Source organism: Armigeres subalbatus, chromosome 3 (genome assembly GCF_024139115.2).
Source record: "Armigeres subalbatus isolate Guangzhou_Male chromosome 3, GZ_Asu_2, whole genome shotgun sequence".
NCBI classification, from domain to species: domain Eukaryota; kingdom Metazoa; phylum Arthropoda; class Insecta; order Diptera; family Culicidae; genus Armigeres; species Armigeres subalbatus.
In genome coordinates, this window is record NC_085141.1 from 135,907,671 (window position 1) to 135,926,583 (window position 18,913).

Below are 18,913 nucleotides of genomic sequence, written 5' to 3' on the forward strand. Positions count from 1 at the left end.
TGACCTTTGTGTAAACAAACTGCAGTGAGTCACCGCGATGAGAATTATCAGGTTCCACTGATTTCCGAGTACTGAAAACATCTCATTCTACTGTTTCCGGTCGATACAGTTCGAAACATAGATAATAGCTTTACTAAACGTTAGTCATGCCAAGGTCGACCGATTGACTGGCTTTATGTTATCATTGGAATTCCATCCATTCCATCCCCTGTTTTACTTCCGAACCGTTTCAAGCAGCAGGAGGGGAAAGCGATGCAAGTGTTGTTGCCTGTGAAACTTTCTTCGCCGTGTGGCATTCCCAATTTTGTGCACATATTTTGATACTCACGGTTTTATGACTTAATCGACTGTTGGCATTGTAAGCTGACTCCAGCTCTTTATTTGGTATGGGAGGTTTGGGTCCTGTGCTTTTGATACCGAGCGCTTTGCCGATTGGTGAGATCCAATGTCTGTTGAAAGATGGAAATAAAACGGTTGTGTTTAAAAATTCAACGATAATACGTTTTAATTATTATAAAGATAATATGTCTACATGGTATGCGGTAAAAGCTCAATGATACCATGCCTTCTCTGTGCTAATTGTCATGATTAAATAAGCTTTAAAAATAAATAGCCTAGAATGAGAGAGTTATGAGCGCTATCAAAAAGTAATCCTGATCGTGAGATTCGCGATACCGCCATGTAAACTACAGTTTGGTAACAAATGCAGAACGACGCGACATTTTGCTTTATAGCGGCAAGCAGTTGCATTTCGAATCGTCATGCCAGTGTGATAAGCAAATAACCTTTCTGGATACCGTCGCCATAAATCTGGGGGCGTAAACAATGCAGGGTTACTGCTCCTTGAATTCATAATATGTATCCATAATAATAACAAACGAAAACAAAAGTTTGGAGCAAAAATGACTTTGTTTCTCATTTTTGTGTTTTTTTGCAGCAGTGAAAACGCATCATAGCGATACAAAACGGCACTACTTCTTTTGGTGACTATTATTATTATAGGAGCATGTTATCAATAATGGAACAAATACCCTAACCAAAAAAGCCGAATCATACGCAGTTGGTCTAATGGACGAGGTTCATGGCCAGTGACCAGGCTATCACGTATTAACTTTTTGTGGGGTTCTGCGTTTAAAGTGAGGATTAACGGTACGTTGACGCGAATAGGTGTTTGGTATGGAATGTTGTCATCCGAGCTACAAACTGTAGCAGATAAGAACTTTTACACAGTCCCACAAAAAAAAATGTGCTAGTGAATAAATATAAGACCACTAAGGTAATGTATGGGGCCCTCCTTAGCCGTGCGGTAAGATACGTGGCTAAGCAAAGACCTGGTGGCTGGGTTAGATTCCCGGTCCAGTCTAGGAAATTTTCGGATTGGAAATTGTCTCGACTTCCTTGGGCATGAAAGTATCATCGTGTTAGTCTCATGATATTCGAATGCAAAAATGGTAGCTTGGATTAGAAACTTCGCAGTTAATAACTGTGCAAAGCGACAATGTTCCATTGGGGGATATGAAGCTAATCAAGAATAAGAAGGTTAAAAATGTAGAAAAAACAGTATATATAGATTTCCTGTGGCTCTGTCTAAAATTGTGGTCAGATGTTTTCTCATAATCAGTTAACTCAAGTGATATGATTGTTTTTTTTTGTTTCATCTACTTTGTTTAATAAGAGGACAAGGTACATATATGTAAGTCCAAAGAAAATCAGGAATTAGTGGATATACAGTGGCCCATCCTTGTATGTGGAGAAAAAAAGTTGTCGAATTATACGGGGCACCCCCCAGGATTGTGCCTTTGGGTTAAAAAATCAATCTCTGAAAATTTCAGCTCATTCGCTTGTTACATAAGCTGGCGCATTTGATTTGAAGTTTGTATGGTGGTTTCAGCCAAAATGCTTAGGAAAATACACCTCTGTCACTCTTTCGTTCAGGAAATTGGTTCGGTATGCCCGATTGAGCTCAGAATTGCAACAGAGGCAAAGTTGATCAAATCCATAGAACATTATACGATGATTGAATAACTTTTTTTATAAAGTTTCGGATGATTCAATAGGAGTTGGGCAGTGCACTTTGGAATTCATTGATTGTCATGAAAAACATGCCCATGTTATCCAAGGTGGCTTAGATATGTGCTGTGTTCCTCTGCATATGTTAGAGCGCGCGTAAAACCACAATAACAGATCGGTCGAACACTATAGAAAAGTTTACTTTATTATCGTATAATGTTCTGTGGAATTGATCTTTTACATATCAACTGCCTTTGTTGCAATTCTGAGCTCAATCGGGCATACCGAATTTTAGCTGAAACCACTATACAAACTTCAAATCAATGCGCCAGCTTATGCATCAAGCGATTGAGCTGAAATTTTCAGAGATTGATTTTCTAACACAAAAACACAATCCTGAGGGGTTCCCCGTAGAATTCGACAACCTTTTATTTCCTGGGCCAGTCTAAATAGTCCCTACAATGATTGATACAAATGTTAAATATATAAACAATTGTATAAATTACCAAATAAATAACTACAATTAACTTGTGAATTAACACTTCATAAGTCTATACTGAAGGACAGTCATGATATATCGAATCATAGAACATAGACGTATGGAAAATCATTTGACTTATACATATAAATAAAATAAGCAAAATTTTTGGTATTAACAAAACAACCAAAAATACATGTTTTAACATTTTTTTTCTGACAACTTTTTATTTGTCTTCCCTTTGTACATTCTGAATGAAGTATTTTTTGCCACACAGTGCTGTTTTATTGTTGCGAGGCGTCCGTTAGGTTATGGTATGAAAGTTTTGTGGAACGGATTTAATTTTCGATCGTCATACGTAAGCCAACACAGAGTGTGGGTTTCTTATCGTTTGGAGCTGAAGATTTGCATGATTCACTGAGTATCTGAGTCTTTTATCAAGTGTCACACTGTATGTTCGTATGAAATAGCGTGATATCAAGCTGAAACGGCGCCCAACATAGTAAATGAACCGAAGGAAATACTAAGATTTGTCATCCTGCGTTATACTACTTCGCGTTTATTACCATTCCGCGGATTTTATCATTTGTGGTATACCATTCCGTGGCCCAGCGTGGCGTGCAAGAGAATTCGTGGGGCAGTACCAGGCGGGATTTATGGGTGAACGCTCTACCACAGACCAGGTGTTCGCCATACTTCAGGTATTGCAGAAATGCCGCGAATACAACGTGCCCACACATCATCTATTTATCGAATTCAAAGCCGCATATGATACAATCGATCGGGACCAGCTATGGCAGCTAATGCACGAAAACGGATTTCCGGATAAACTGATACGGTTGATCAAGATCGGGTGATGTGCGTAGTTCGAGTTTCAGGGGCATACTCGAGTCCCTTCGAGACGCGCAGAGGGTTACGGCAAGGTGATGGTCTTTCGTGTCTGCTATTCAATATCGCTTTGGAGGGAGTAATACGAAGGGCAAGAATTGACACGAGAAGTTCGATTTTCACTAAGTCCGTCCAGTTATTTGGTTTCGCCGACGACATTGATATCATGGCACGTAACTTTGAGAGGATGGAGGAAGCCTACATCAGACTGAAAAGCGAAGCTAAACGGATTGGACTAGTCATCAACACGTCGAAGACGAAGTACATGATAGGAAGAGGCTCAAGAGAGGTCAATGTAAGCCACCCACCACGAGTTTCTATCGGTGGTGACGAAATCGAGGTGGTTGACGAATTCGTGTACTTGGGCTCACTGGTGACCGCCGATAACGATACCAGCAGAGAAATTCGGAGACGCATCATGGCAGGAAATCGTACGTACTTTGGACTCCGCAAGACGCTCCGATCGAATAGAGTTCGCCGCCGTACCAAACTGACTATCTACAAAACGCTTATTAGACCGGTAGTTCTCTACGGACACGAGACCTGGACGATGCTCGTGGAGGACCAACGCGCACTGGGAGTTTTCGAAAGGAAAGTGTTGCGTACCATCTATGGTGGGGTGCAGATGGCGGACGGTACGTGGAGGAGGCGAATGAACCACGAGTTGCATCAGCTGTTGGGAGAAACATCCATCGTTCACACCGCGAACTTCGGAAGACTGCGGTGGGCCGGGCACGTAGACAGAATGTCGGACAGTAACTCGGTGAAAATGGTTCTCGACAACGATCTGACGGGCACAAGAAGGCGAGGTGCGCAGCGGGTAAGGTGGATCGATCAGGTGGAAGATGACTTGCGGATCCTCCGTAGACTGCGTGGTTGGCGACGTGTAGCCATGCACCGAGCCGAATGGAGAAGACTCTTATATACCGCACAGGCCACTTCGGCCTTAGTCTGAATAAATAAATAATAATGGGTATTTTGATAATATTCGGAAGACTACGATGGGCTGGATATCTATTTCATACATGTGCTAAAAGAGCATCAAAAGCAGCTACAATAGAGAGTAGATAACTTGGGAAATGCCGTAGGCTTCGTGATAGGCTGTGTACACGATGAGTAAGAAGAAATATATATCCTTTTTTTTATGACCGCATCGTGCTTTCGTGCTGTGCGGTTCTATTTTCTCTCGTTGCGGAAGGAAGTTTTTAATACTACCCGAAGCTATTTTAATTTCAAAAAAATCTTTGTTTGCAGATGACACAGGTCTCTCAGCCAAAGGGCGTAGCCTTCGTGTGATTTGTAGTAGATTGCAAAAAAGTTTGGATATTTTCTCCACTTACTTGCAAAAATGGAAAATTTCCCCGAATGCTTCCAAAACTCAGCTTATAATTTTCCCACATAAGCCGAGAGCTTCTTATTTGAAACCTTCTAGCAGACATATTGTCACTATGAATGGGGTTCAAATTAATTGGTCAAGCAAGCTAAATATTTAGGACCTCTGCTAGATCAAAAATTAACTTTTAAAATCACATTGAAGGCCTTCAAGCCAAATGTAACAAATATATTAAGTGCCTATATCCACTTATAAACAGAAAATCAAAACTTTGTCTTAAGAACAAACTTTTGATTTACAAACAAATTTTAGACCTGCCATGTTGTATGCTGTGCCAATATGGACTGGTTGCTGCAATACCAGAAAGAAGGCACTTCAGAGGGTTCAAAATAAAATTTTGAAAATGATTCTGAAATTGCCTCCGTGGTATAGTACCAATGATCTTTATAGAATTTCTAATATTGAGACATTGCAACAAAACAATTTCCAATTTGAGACAAAAATTGTTGCAATCTTCTATTGTAACGATTAGTTCCTTGTACCCTTAGTATAAATAAGGTTAAGTTTAGTTTAAGTTGAAAACATTGTAATTCCTACATGGTTCAATTCAACCAGAGGAAAATCCTAACTGCCAGATGCAATTGAAATGTATTAATAATAACTTAAAATATAATATAGCAAATAAGGATGATAGTGTTAAGAAAACACGGAACACCTAGTCTAAGAGATGAATGCATGTATTAGATAATTAGCAAACAAAAATAAGAAAAAAGAAAAAAAAAAAAAAAGTTATGGAAACTCATATGTGAATATGTACGTTATGTGGAAGATATTGATTTGGAAAATGTATTGGAGGTAACCACTTTCCCGTGTTGGCTTGAGAAATGGATTGCGAGTGATTTGACTATGCGTCCAATTTGGGAATCTCGAGCTCGTTCAGTAGCCGCTAGGTTGCGAAGGCCGACGGAGGTCCTTCGTAGCTTAGTTGGTTAAAGCACCAGTCTAGCGTACTGTAAGGTCATGGGTTCGAGTCCCATCGAAGGGAAAGTGGTTACCTCCAATACATTTTTCAAATCAATATCTTCCACATAACGTACATATTCACATATGAGTTTCCATAACATTGTAAATTAACGTCCAAGTCGGGTGGTTTAATCCCCGGAAATAAGCAATTAACTTTGATTGAACCGAAAAAAGAAAAAAAAAATATATATATATATCCTTTTTCGAACTCCTAGAATATTTGAATCATTTGTTTGAGAAACTGCATAAGTCCATTTTACACAATTTTGAGAAAACAACAAAAAACTGTTTTTGAGCAAATTGGCGATGAACCTTTCGATTTCTTCTATACAGATCATTAGTTTTTGGCAAAACTCAACACCCTAGGGCACTACTTGCATGGATGCGATTTTTCGAGTGCCTCATACACATATCTATCCAAATATATTTTAAAAGGTGGCAGGTATGAAAGATATTAAAGAAAGAGCAAGGAAAACAGCTTATACATAAAAAGCTTTATGATAGCTTCGGAGCCAAGGTAATGTGGAACAAGATCAGGTACAACTGGGAACATATGTCGACGAGCGATTTTGAATCCAAATCTGTTGAGTAAAATATTAGATGTCATCGAAGAACTAATTAATACATCGGTTCTAGAACATTCTGATTGCGATAAACAGACAAGAGCTGATAAACCCCTCAAGAGTTAGACAATAATTGCAAAGCAACTTACCGGTTATATTTACAGCTGTATGAATGGTAAGAATGTATAAAATTCCTGCTACGGTGCATAAAGTCCACAATTTGGGTAATTGATTATAGGAGAATAACGATGAAGTAGAAGCTAATGAAGAATGAGTAATATCCTTGACTGTTTGAGAAATGAGATTATATTTTTTCGTATCATACGATATGTAGCATACCGCGAGAGACTTTTTCGCAAGCTGACATGATAAAGAACTGATTCGGAGGTTTTACCTCATAATAAATTTCATTTCAAAAGCTCCAAACGCGGGGAGCACAGGTTCTGATGATGCATTTGAACTTGTTCTACACAGCTGCGCGGTCCCCAACACAAAATAAGCGAGAACAACTTCAAAATGAGCGACAATCATCACTTCCCTGTGGGGGCTGCCTATATCCTATTCCGTTTTTTCGCACTTGTATACAAGTTTGACAAAATTTGTTATCATGGCTTGTTATGATTCTGAACAATTTATGCCTTTCTTTTATCGCTGTTCGTTATCTGTTGAGAGCGATTTCTGATCTGCTTATGACTGATCCGCCCCCGTAACGCTGGGTGGTGTGTTACGGTGTAAGATCTACCTGCCCTAACATTCTACTCCATGATACTTAGAGTCGGAGGCCTATCATTAAGTAAGTACTACATCAACACTTCCTTCCCCTCCCAAGTTGGGCGTGGCCAAGAGTAGTAATCCTCATGCTTTTGTGATTTTTATCCTAGTTTGAAATCAAGGACCACACCCACCTTGATTTCTTTGCTATAAGATTTCATTAAAGATTTCAAAAGAAAAACGTGAGTAACACTAATGTCCAATCTACGAAGTAACTATGCTATGCTTCTCCGAAACGCTATGACTGATCTGGTTATATCTAATAGCGAAAATGTGACTACTCATTCCTTGTCGAATATAACGTGTTATGATTAAGCAAGTGTCTCAATTTTGTATACACATACATACGTCAAACCTGAGACAATTGATGTGAGCTATAAAATTTCCGTTTTTGGAACGATAATATTGCCTTTACCAAAACATGATAACAATTCTGAAATCAAATTATGGAATGTAAAATTACCCTGTTGTGCTGCGTATAATGATGTAATTGTGTTGGAATTCGATTCTCGGAATTTGACAAAGCAAATCACAGGCAGTAATTTACTATGTATCTCTTGCAAAAGTATAGAGGGAACATCAGTTAGCATATGCGATAAAACGTTTATAAAAAAACCCAAAGAGGACAAAAAAATTGAAGGATCATCCACGAAGTACGTCACACATTTAGAGGAAGGGGGTTCAAGAAGCGTGACGATCTATATACATTTTTCAGAGGATTAATACAAAAAAGCGTGATGTAGGGGGAAGGGATGTTGAAATTACTATTTTTATGGTGATGTACTTTATGGATTTTTCTTAAGTTGAAGACAGATCAGTTCCTGTAGCAGCCCATGATGATGTCCTCGTCTTGGTCAGTATAAATCATTTTATTCGGTAAAAACCGGTAAAAGGCCGAATCTTTGAGTTGAAAATTAACGACATTTGATTAGTTCTAATTATCATCTGCGGAAATGTTAACGCATAGGTCAGGAATAAACAACTTGTCTCCACTACTTGAAAACTCGTGAGTACCTGTGCAGCTATCCATTAATTGTATTGCATGTTCAAGGAGTAATACTCAATGCACCAGGATCCGGATATTCTAGTCAAACATGTATCAAGTAGAAGGTGAGGGGTTTTTCATCACATGTCTGTCTGCAGCATGATTTGTGCTTGGTAGGTCCCAGGTTTGTGCTAGACTCAGAGCAGAAAAAGCTTTGATTTGCACAATTTTGTCATTTGAATTTTAATTTGAGAAATTCTTTTTCCTCTGACTTGATCATAATACTTTTGCTGAACAAATTTCATTAATTAATACAATGTGAATATTAATATCGGGACTGGATCCGTAATTTCAAGGTACGTCTGATAATTTTTGTATAAATGTAGCACATATTGTTCTATTAAAACAATTCCATTTTTGAAGTATACCCATTAAAATGGCTTGTAGTCGAGTCAGCCAGTACCTTCTTGGACCGTCTCTATACTTCTAATGATTTATTAAATTTATTTCCATTCTAGATTACCCTTCCAAATAGAATTTAAGCGGTCAAAAAAAGGTCGTTTAATGCTGATTGTTTATAATCAAATTATTCACGCTCTCCTAGGTTCTATGCCGACCAGTATAGAATTTAATAAAAACAAACGATTCAATAGTGCATATGCGGGGCGTCACTTTATATGCAACTTATCGATTCGTCATCGCGATAGGTCACGCCGCTTGAAGCCTCGGGCTAAGTGACAAAAGCAATGCAGTGCGCTGAAAAGTGCGTGCAATACAATGTGTAAGCCTAATAAACCGAACGTTGATAGGTGCTTGAGCCATTTTTTGGACTTCGTCTTATCGGTTACGAGTACGGCAAACATATATTCATATGAACGAGATTACTCGTTTTATCAGACCAAGTGACTTGTGAATTCGTCAGTATGTCGGTATGTGAATATTTCGGAAAGGTGGTTCCGATTATGACTGGAGTGGCATTATCTTGTCTTGGTCTAATTCGTGGCTATTTTGTCTAGTAACGTCATCAAAATTCAGTAATTCATTCAAAAATATAAGAATGGAAATCCGGCGAATATCCAAATATAAAGAAAAGTCAATTTTAGATGTGACCGCACTGGTATTCATAGTTGACTTTAATAAAAATCGATTTTCCATTTCCACCACTACTGGTGGCTAACCGGAGTCAAGTGAAAAATTACCTTCAAGCTCTTTTCGAGGGCCGTGATTACTTATTTGTGAGCAGGACAAATGCACTGGCACAAAGTTTGTCCCTTGTTTATGTCGCGTGCACATAATTGGCATGTCTGATTGCCAATGGTGGGTGAAGGCGAAAAACTATCCCGTCGTTCTAATAGTCTGGTCGCTGTGCTTGTTCGGTAAAATCAGATGAGTGTGTTTGCAAATGTTCGTATTCTTCGTGGTTCTGAAAATTGTTAACCAATAGTACCAATGCACAATGGGGAAATCCGATTTCAAAGGTGGAAAAAATTGATAACTTTCTTCACGAACAACTTACAGAAGAGATCAAGAGCTTATTCGAAAGGGAATTTTGCAAAGAATTCAGTGAGTGCTGTTTCATGGACGTGGAACGCTTCTGTATGTAGTTATCGAGCTCGTTTTGCCCTAATGCCCCATATATTGCGAGTTTCCAAACTATTTGTCATTTTATCTTTAAGACATTGTTCTAAAATTGTGTTTATCTCTTCACTGTGGATCCACAGAAGGGCACTAAATATATTTTGTTGGTAAAAGTTGGAAATTTTAGGGATTTTGGGGTCAAATAAGCATCAAAGCGCATTTTATGTGCAATTTTCATGTATTCTGTAAAAAATAGTCATATTTACAGATAAGTGTTGATATTATTGTCTCAAAGTGTTGAACAGATATTGACAAACGTTTGCCGACCAAAATTTATTGAAATAAATCGTTGCACAAATGTTTTATTTGGTTATTTATTGAGTAAAAAACGATTTTTAAAAACTTTTGAATAGCACCGATGCCAAACATTTCCAAACCATACCCGATCGCACAACTAGACAAGAATAGTCATATGTTATGAGTCTTGATGTGATCATAGATAGGAGGTGATGGGAGATACACTTTTTTACCTTTTGCCCAAATTCCCTATGAAGCAATATAGCTCAATGATTCTGAGCAAGGAAATGATGTAGTAATACCGATTTAATTGATATTTGCGAATGACATTATTAAAGTAACAAATAATAATATATTCCATTAAAAATATTGAATTATAGGGATTTAGGGTCATACAGCTCATTCAATGTAATTTTTTATTCAAAATAGCACAACATTTTTCACAGACGACGCACATAGAAGATAAAGGGCTTATTCAAGAGGGAGTTTTCCAAGGAATTCAGTGAGACATCTTTTATAGACGTGATGCACTTCTGTATGTAGTTATTAAGCTAGTTTTGCCCCAATGTCCCATACATCACAGTTTATCAAATTTTTCGTGCCTTTATCTTCCAAGTATTGTACTAAAGATGTGTTCTCCTCTTCATTATAGATCAATAGAAAAGCACTATACATGCTTTGTTGGTAAAAGTTGAAAATTTAAAGGATTTTGGGGTCAAATATGTATTAAATTGCACTTTACGTGAATTTTTCATTTTTCAATTACTAATGAAGTAAATCATTTCGCAAGTGTTTTGTTTTGTGATTTATTGGGTAAACCCCGATTTTTTAAATGCCATACCAAACCATACCCGTTTGCACAACTAGATAACAACTAGATTTTTAAATACATAATAAATGAATTTTTTCACTTATTTGTCCCAAAATGTCTTAAAAATCCATTTTTAATGTAATATATGGATATTTGTTTTTTTTTATGGTATCAATTTCTGTTGAAAAAAATTATGACAAGAATATAAACTATTATCTATAAATATCTGAATAATCAATAGGTTGTAGATTTCGCCAAAATTGACCATATGTAGAGCTACATCAATGCTTACAAGTTTTTAAATCACCGTAAATTAACCCTAAATGATCATTCGACGTAATATAGTGCAAATGACTTTTTGGGTATTATTATTTTTTACAGAGTACATGAAAAATTCACATAGATGCAGTTTGATGATTATTTGACTCCAAAATCCCTTAAATTTTCAACTTTTTCCAACAAAATATGTATAGTGCTTTTCTATTGATCTATAATGAAGAGGAGAACACATCTTTAGTACAATACTTGGAAGATAAAAGCACGAAAAATTTGATAAACTGTGATGTATGGGACATTGGGGCAAAACTAGCTTAATAACTACATACTGTGTGTTATTAGTGTTAGTGTCTCACGTCTATAAAAGATGTCTCACTGAATTTCTTGGAAAACTCCCTCTTGAATAAGCCCTTTATCTTCTATGTGCGTCGTCTGTGAAAAATGTTATGCTATTTTGAATAAAAAATTACATTAAATGAGCTGTATGACCCCTAAATCCCCTATAATTCAATATTTTTAATGAATTATATGATTATTTGTTATTTTAATTATATCATTGGAAAATATCAATTAAATTAACAATACTACATCATTTCCTTGCTCAGAATCATTGAGTTATATTGCTTCATAGGGGAATTTGGGCAAAAAGGTAAAAAAAAGTGTATCTCCCATCACCTCCTATCTATGATCACATCAAGACTCATAACATATGACTATTCTTGTCTAGTTGTGCGATCGGGTATGGTTTGGAAATGTTTGGCATCGGTGCTATTCAAAAGTTTTTAAAAATCGTTTTTTACTCAATAAATAACCAAATAAAACATTTGTGCAACGATTTATTTCATTAATTTTTGTTCGGCTAACGTTTGTCAATATCTGTTCAACACTTTGAGACAATAATATCAACACTTATCTGTAAATATTACTATTTTTTACAGAATACATGAAAATTGCACATAAAATGCACTTTGGTGCTTATTTGACCCCAAAATCCCTTAAATTTCCAACTTTTACCAACAAAATATATTTAGTGCGCTTCTGTGGATCCACAGTGAAGAGATAAACACAATTTTAGAACAATGTCTTAAAGATAAAATGACAAATAGTTTGGAAACTCGCGATATATGGGGCATTAGGGCAAAACGAGCTCGATAACTACATACAGAAGCGTTCCACGTCCATGAAACAGCACTCACTGAATTCTTTGCAAAATTCCCTTTCGAATAAGCTCTTGATCTCTTCTGTAAGCTGTTCGTGAAGAAAGTTATCAATTTTTTCCACCTTTGGAATCGAATTGCCCCATTGTGCAATGTATCGTCCGTATAAGCATTTGAGTGACAGGTATCAAAGGGGTTCATCCGCTCAGACTGATCAGATGTGCTGGGGTCAAACAATAGTGAATAGTTACAGCGACCAAACTGTCTGTATTTTCCTGTTAATTCTTGGGTTGCACCGCTGACAGTAATTTCCAATCGGGGAAAGTGATCTACATAATAAATATTTAATGTGGTTTACCAAATTAATCAACATGTACTTATTGGTAAATATGGAAATACAATGATGTCAATAAATGAAGCATAAAAATAGACTCATGTCGATTATTCATCAAAATACGACAATAGAGGTTTTCTATCGAGAGGTTATTCACGAAATGATCCTTTTCTCTCTCAGTGGGTCTACTATCCAACTGGAATTTGACCTGGTTTTCAACTTATGTTAAACTAACATTTCCACAGTTATTAATTGAAAGCTTTACCCTTTACTATGTACGCAATAGCACGAATATGTATCTTGTGTGTTAAGCTCAAGGGATACGCTATGTGCAGTGAGTCGAGAATGTTTCTAAACATCCTAAACCTAACTCAGAATCAAATTTCTCACCTCCAGATTGATAATCTTTCTCGTTTGTTCACAAGGCTTTTTGGAAACCTAGCTGAATGTCATTTCAATCTATGAAAATATCGCTCGTCAGAGCGAAGCGGAGCCGAACACTAAAACTCCACTAGGTTTGGGCAAGAGAGGGTAAACGTATTCGTGAAGTGATGGAATCAGTAATTGTGTTTGTATCGTACGATGAACAAAGGAACGCTGACGTCAAACGGTTGTATGTCAATGCCCAGCATACCAATCCCCAGAATCAGTTCCCCAGAATGGTATTTCCCAGAATTCCATTTCCCAGAACGACCAATTCTCCAGAATGATATTCCCCAGAATGCAACATTTCCCCGAGAAGAAATCCCCAGAATGACCCATTCCCCAGAAAAAAAAACCCGAATGACCCATTCCCCAGAAACCAAAAACCCAGAATGACCCGAAAAGGGTATCAGAAAAAGGGTAAAAGAAAAAGGTATCAGTCTAAGAAACTATGTTTTTCGCTGTCGTTTCTATAAATTAAAAATACTAGATACTATATTTCTATGCAAAAATACTTATATTGAAGTACGCATTTGCCCGGAATAAGGCAAAACGACATATGCTGCCTTATTTTAAAGCACGTATTTGCCCGGAATGGAGCCCATTTGATATGTTTGTTAGGGCTCACATATAATACGATGGAGCATATAATCCATTATACTCGTTGTTCATATTGGGGGAAGCCCATATGGCATAATGCCATTTGGCATAAAGCCGTTTGGCATAATGACCATTTGGCATAATCGTTGAAAAGAGTATGAAATGCAATGGGTCGTAAGAATATATGATTTCCATTTTTAGAAGTATGTATTTACCTGGAATAAGACAAAAGAGTAGATGACTCCTTCTTTTAAAGTATGCATTTGCCCGGAAAAGGTAGAAGAGTAAATCACTCATTTTTTTAAAGTGCGCATTTGCCCGGGATAATGCAAAAGAGTAGATGACTCTTTCTTTAAAAGTATGCGTTTGCCCGGAAAAAGGCAAACGAGTAGATAACTACTTCTTCAACAGTATGCATTTGCCAGGAAAAAAGGCAGAAGAGTAAATGACTCCTTCTTTAAAAGTATGCATTTGCCCGGGATGAAGCAAAAGAGTAGATGACTCCTTCTTTAAAAGTATGCATTTGCCCGGAATAAGGCAAAAGAGTAGATGACTCTTTCTTTAAAAGTACGCATTTGCCCGGGATGAAGCAAGAGAGTAGATGACTCCATCTTTAAAAGTATGCATTTGCCCGGAAAAGGGCAAAGAGTAAACAACCCTTTCAAAAGTACGCCTTTTTTCGAAAGAACGAGAATTATAACGAGAAAGCATGCACGCATTTGGTTGGAAGAAATCTAATGAGTAGATCATTCCTCCATTTAAAGTACGCATTTGAAAAAAAAAACTTTAAACAATCACAATTTTTCAGGAATAAGGGAAATTAGCACATCATTTCTTCATTTAAAAAAGTTAAATTTAAATTTACCCGGTATTAGCTTCTGCCTAGAGTTTTTAATGATTCTTTTAATTTGTATGCCAAATGGTCGTTATGCCAAATGCCCTAAAATCATTATGACTGTTTTTCTTGCCAAACGGTCGTTATGTCAAATGGTCTTTATGCCAAATGGCCCCTGGCCATTCAACTCGGTATGCCAAATGGCATTATGCCAAACGGACTTATGCCAAACGACATCATATTTAGTATTCATACGAACTTTTTGTGTGGTATTTAGTCAAATCTAGGAAATGTTGCATTCTGGGGTATGGTATTCTGGGGACTAGGACATTCTGGGGAATGTCTTTCGAGCGATGGGGGCCCTCTGTGGAATGTCTTTCTGGGGATTGTGGTATAAGTGACAGTTCAATAATTATCGAATAACCTTACTCACATACCAAGATTCAGATTACCTTTGACAAACATCGAATTATTTTTGAAAGATGTCTTATTGGTTTTGCTGAGTAGGAACATCCATACTTATTAACGGGTGATTTTTTTTTTCGAACTGTCACTTTTAAGTTTGATTCGGGAAATGAGGCAGACGCTATGCCTTCGTCTTATTTACTGAATTAAATTTTAAACTTGAAAGTGACAGATCAATAACACCCAAAATCTCTGCACTCAGAACAAGATTTACTATTGACAGACATCGAATTCCTTTTGATGGCTAATTTATTGGAAAGCACAAGGGTTCCCATGGTACGGACATTTTGAATTTTCGAATTGTCACTTTTAAGTCTAATTTGAGTTAAATTCAGAAAATGAGAAGAAGAACTTCTCCAGCAAATTTAGAATCACTCATGTCTTTCATTTTTATTTACTGAAGAATTAAGTCATTTCCGAATTGAGAATCTAGGCACATCCACAGGTAGAACATATTATAGAATGTGCGTCTGTAAGTAAGCGCCACCGACGACGATTTGAAAATTTATCCGATCCAATATCGTGTTTTGGAATTTCTGAAAAATCATTGGGTTTTTAGCATGTATTAGAGGTATTCACTTTCCTTCGGTTTCGGTGGGGTTCGAACCCACAGGACCCTTATTGCGCTAAACTGGCACTTTCTCCAACTAAGCTACGAAGAACTTCCTACGAACTACGAAATCTAAATTCCCAACACAGAACGCGGGAAAAGTTGATACGGAAAATATGGTGTGAGTGCTGGTTCGAACCTCACTGAAGAACAGTGGTTACCTCCAATACATTTTTAGATAAATCTTTCACATGATGTACATAATTACATTAATTTTTCATTTTCATTTTGCAGCGTTTGGTGGGGCAATGAGAGCGCAAGTCAATCCAAAGCCGATAATAGAGAGGGTAATGGCAGAAGAGTCCGTGCAGACCACTTGAACGCCATGGGGTAGGATAAGGATGGGGTGAAGTGAGGTTCGGATTTGGAATCGACTCGACACTAATGCAAAATGTAATTGAATGCAAACTAGTCAATGATCAAAGGCTAAAATGATAATTTCAAGATTTCTAGTACAACGTTTTTCTAGTTATTAAAAGCAATATTTAAAATGCAATGTCTTCTTTTTTTCCTTAGAAGCATCTGATGTGGTTTGAAAGGCCACTTAGTCATATAGTACAATTATAAGTTATTTAATGTGTTAGCTTTTTGTGACCACATTGAAAATATAAAAAAAATATTGCGTATTAGTGTTCTATTTTTTAACTTTTATTTATGCAGAATGAAAATTAATTGACTTTGTTTGCTCTGAGTGTAGATTATGCGTTCGTCAAATCACTTTGTTTACCTAAGTCATTGTTTCGTCAATGTTTTTAAGCTGTGTTGACACTACAAACTCAATGTAAGTTGGATCATGTAAAAGTGGAAACTGCTAAAGAACTTAGTTTGTTCCATTATATTTTTTGTCAAGGTTGCCTATAGCTTTAAACTGTTCTAACAAGTAGCTTTAATATCGTTGATTAATTACGGTGATTATCTATTAAGTTCTATTCAAGGTCAGGTATAGGATTCACTTTTCGGTGGCAAGCTAAAGCTTCATCACGCCTATTGCCTATCTGTTTGTAAAAATTATCGAGAATGAAGCCGTTATAAGATTGTTCATATACCATCATTATAATGTGTGATATTTTTTTTATTGCTCTTCGAAGTGAGGCATAACAAAATAAAACTGGCACCACGTTCCTAGTTTTGAAAAACTTCTACTCAGTGAATCCAGCAGTCGATTCCCTACGAATGTCTTGAATACTTTGTTTTCAATAAATGCCTAGCTAGCTAAATGTAAGCGTGGCTACGACTCAGCGTCACAGGGAACGCATAAGAAAAGTATTACTGAAAGGAAGAGATCTCATATCATTATCACTGATGAAAAAGGCTTCTGCATGACTGAACTACCATTCAAGGCTCCAAGACACGATGTCCATTGGATCACATGCAAATGCCGTAAATTGGTGCGTCAATGCCAGATACATATGTAACGCGGCACCAAACAAAAATGTGATACCACCACGACAGGATATGTCTTTGGTTGCCATCTCAGTGCTAATGGCGTAAGCCGACCCACCGCGGCAAGGTAACATATCCGAGGGGAAGGTTGTACATAATTACATTAATGTACATATTATAAATGTCCATGTCAATCCCTAAATATAAGACGCATTCATACTACCAAAAACAATTCCCAGGAGCCCATGGCACTGCGGTATCCATGGAAACACATTCCCTCAGGATGACACTAAAACGTAAAATAACAACATGGCAAAGGACGGCGTAGAATAATTCCTTGGTGCTTTGTTCCTGCTGATATCGTTTTCGACGGTCACCAGTAAAGCACACGAACTTATCGACCATTTGAAATTCGCCACCACCTAAAAGAATTCTACGTTGCACTCCCCAGGATTTTACATGTGGGTAAGAAAATTATTTTCTAAATATTTTATCTGAATCGGTTGCCATTTGACTTAAAGTATATAATATCTTTGTCTTTGCTTATCAAATAACTAAGTATCAATAATAAAAAAACAATGACCCGTTGACCAACTGAGTTCAACGAAATCAAATTCCAAATTCAATTTGAGAAATCAAACTCCGGGCAAGGCCGGGTGAATACAGTTAGTAAATAAATAAAAGAACCTTGGGACATGGAGTGCCATACAAAAAGATTGTCTCTTTATGCGTAATGGCAATTGATTTTTCATTCATACACAAATTTCTTAAAAGAAATGTTTCTATAATTTGAAAACAAACTTTACTCCTTCGTTCTTATCATCATGAAAATGGGACCGTGAGGTGAACAACAAAGGCAGCAACCCTACAACTGTACTACGGTTTTGGGGTTATGTTCCGAAGCCAATAACAGTAGAAACTTACCGCTCAACGAGAATCCTTATCACGAAGATGATTGCTGCCAGAGGAAGGGGATAAACGAGGTGCCGATAGTCGGCATGATTCACATCCGGTCGTACTCCCGGTCGGATGTCGTCCCAGGTGACGTTCGGTGGCAACCAAATTTTTGTCGACCAAAATGTGTCCGAAACCAAATGCAGCAGATCCATTGCAGTTGCGTTTTCTCCGGGTTGCGGTACACGGGAATGTACTTCAAACAGATAAATTTATCCAATTATTTACGAGGCAATTCCAACACCACTGCACTGATAGGGCTGATAGGATGATCTCTGAACACATCCAGCGCAAGATACCAGCAAGACAAAAAAACGAGTAAACACCGCTACGGCACTAATCGGAGAAGGGCACTCACTGCCGACACTTTCCCCTTGGCCTCTTGGCTGGTGGAATTAAACTTTGTATTCAATACGATACACTGCTGAGGCCACTCACGACGATTTACACCCACGAAAGGAATCCCATATCGGAAAGAAAATCACACCTTCTGGAGCGAGTTGTCACCTTGTTTTCACTGTCAACCAGATGATATTCCTCTTAATCCTGACGGTAACTGCCGTTCCGTACTTTCAGGAAACCGTGATAAGTGCTTAGCGCCACCAAATCGATATTTTTCACCTTTTTCGATGGTATTTTTTCGCTTTTTTTCTCACCGATCGCGTGGTCACTTTTCCACACCGCACACCAATACAGCAAACCGACTCACCGAGTCTCGACCGGGCACGGCTCGAACGAACAACAACCGCACGGAGAAGATTCACGAACTCGACTGGTGCGGTGCGCTTGATGGACACGAACGGTTGTCATTCATATGGAGCAAACGCCAACGGCAGAGACGGCGTAAACGAACGGTAAAAATAGCAAGCCGACTCCGCCGACGGATGACTAATCGCGCGAGAAGGTAAACAGATGGCGGTGTGACAGTGACGGCTACAGTCGCGACCGCCGCGACCGATCATCAGTCCAAGTTACACCGCACGTCAAACAACGGTACTTGGAGTACACTAGAGTGATCCAAATTTTGACTTTGACCAGTTCAATATTAATAATCAATAAAACTTTCAATTTTTTATGATGAAATCATTTGACTCTATTATTAGGGATTTTGATTAATGACTTATTCATTATAGACAATG

The 18,913-nt window shown here is 37.7% G+C and overlaps 1 protein-coding gene across 1 annotated transcript in view; it reads right to left on the minus strand.

Moving 5' to 3' along the window:
• The window catches only part of LOC134225234 (ceramide synthase 6), a 52,402-nt gene extending 33,789 nt beyond the window's left edge, over window positions 1-18,613 (minus strand). The window contains exons 1-2 of the mRNA XM_062705129.1: window positions 17,745-18,613; window positions 329-449 (exon numbers count right to left, since the gene is read on the minus strand). Coding sequence (XP_062561113.1) covers window positions 329-449; window positions 17,745-17,929 — 306 coding nt within the window. The 5' untranslated portion in view covers window positions 17,930-18,613. The remainder of the gene's footprint in view (window positions 1-328; window positions 450-17,744) is intronic.
• Between the last annotated feature and the right edge of the window lie 300 nt (window positions 18,614-18,913).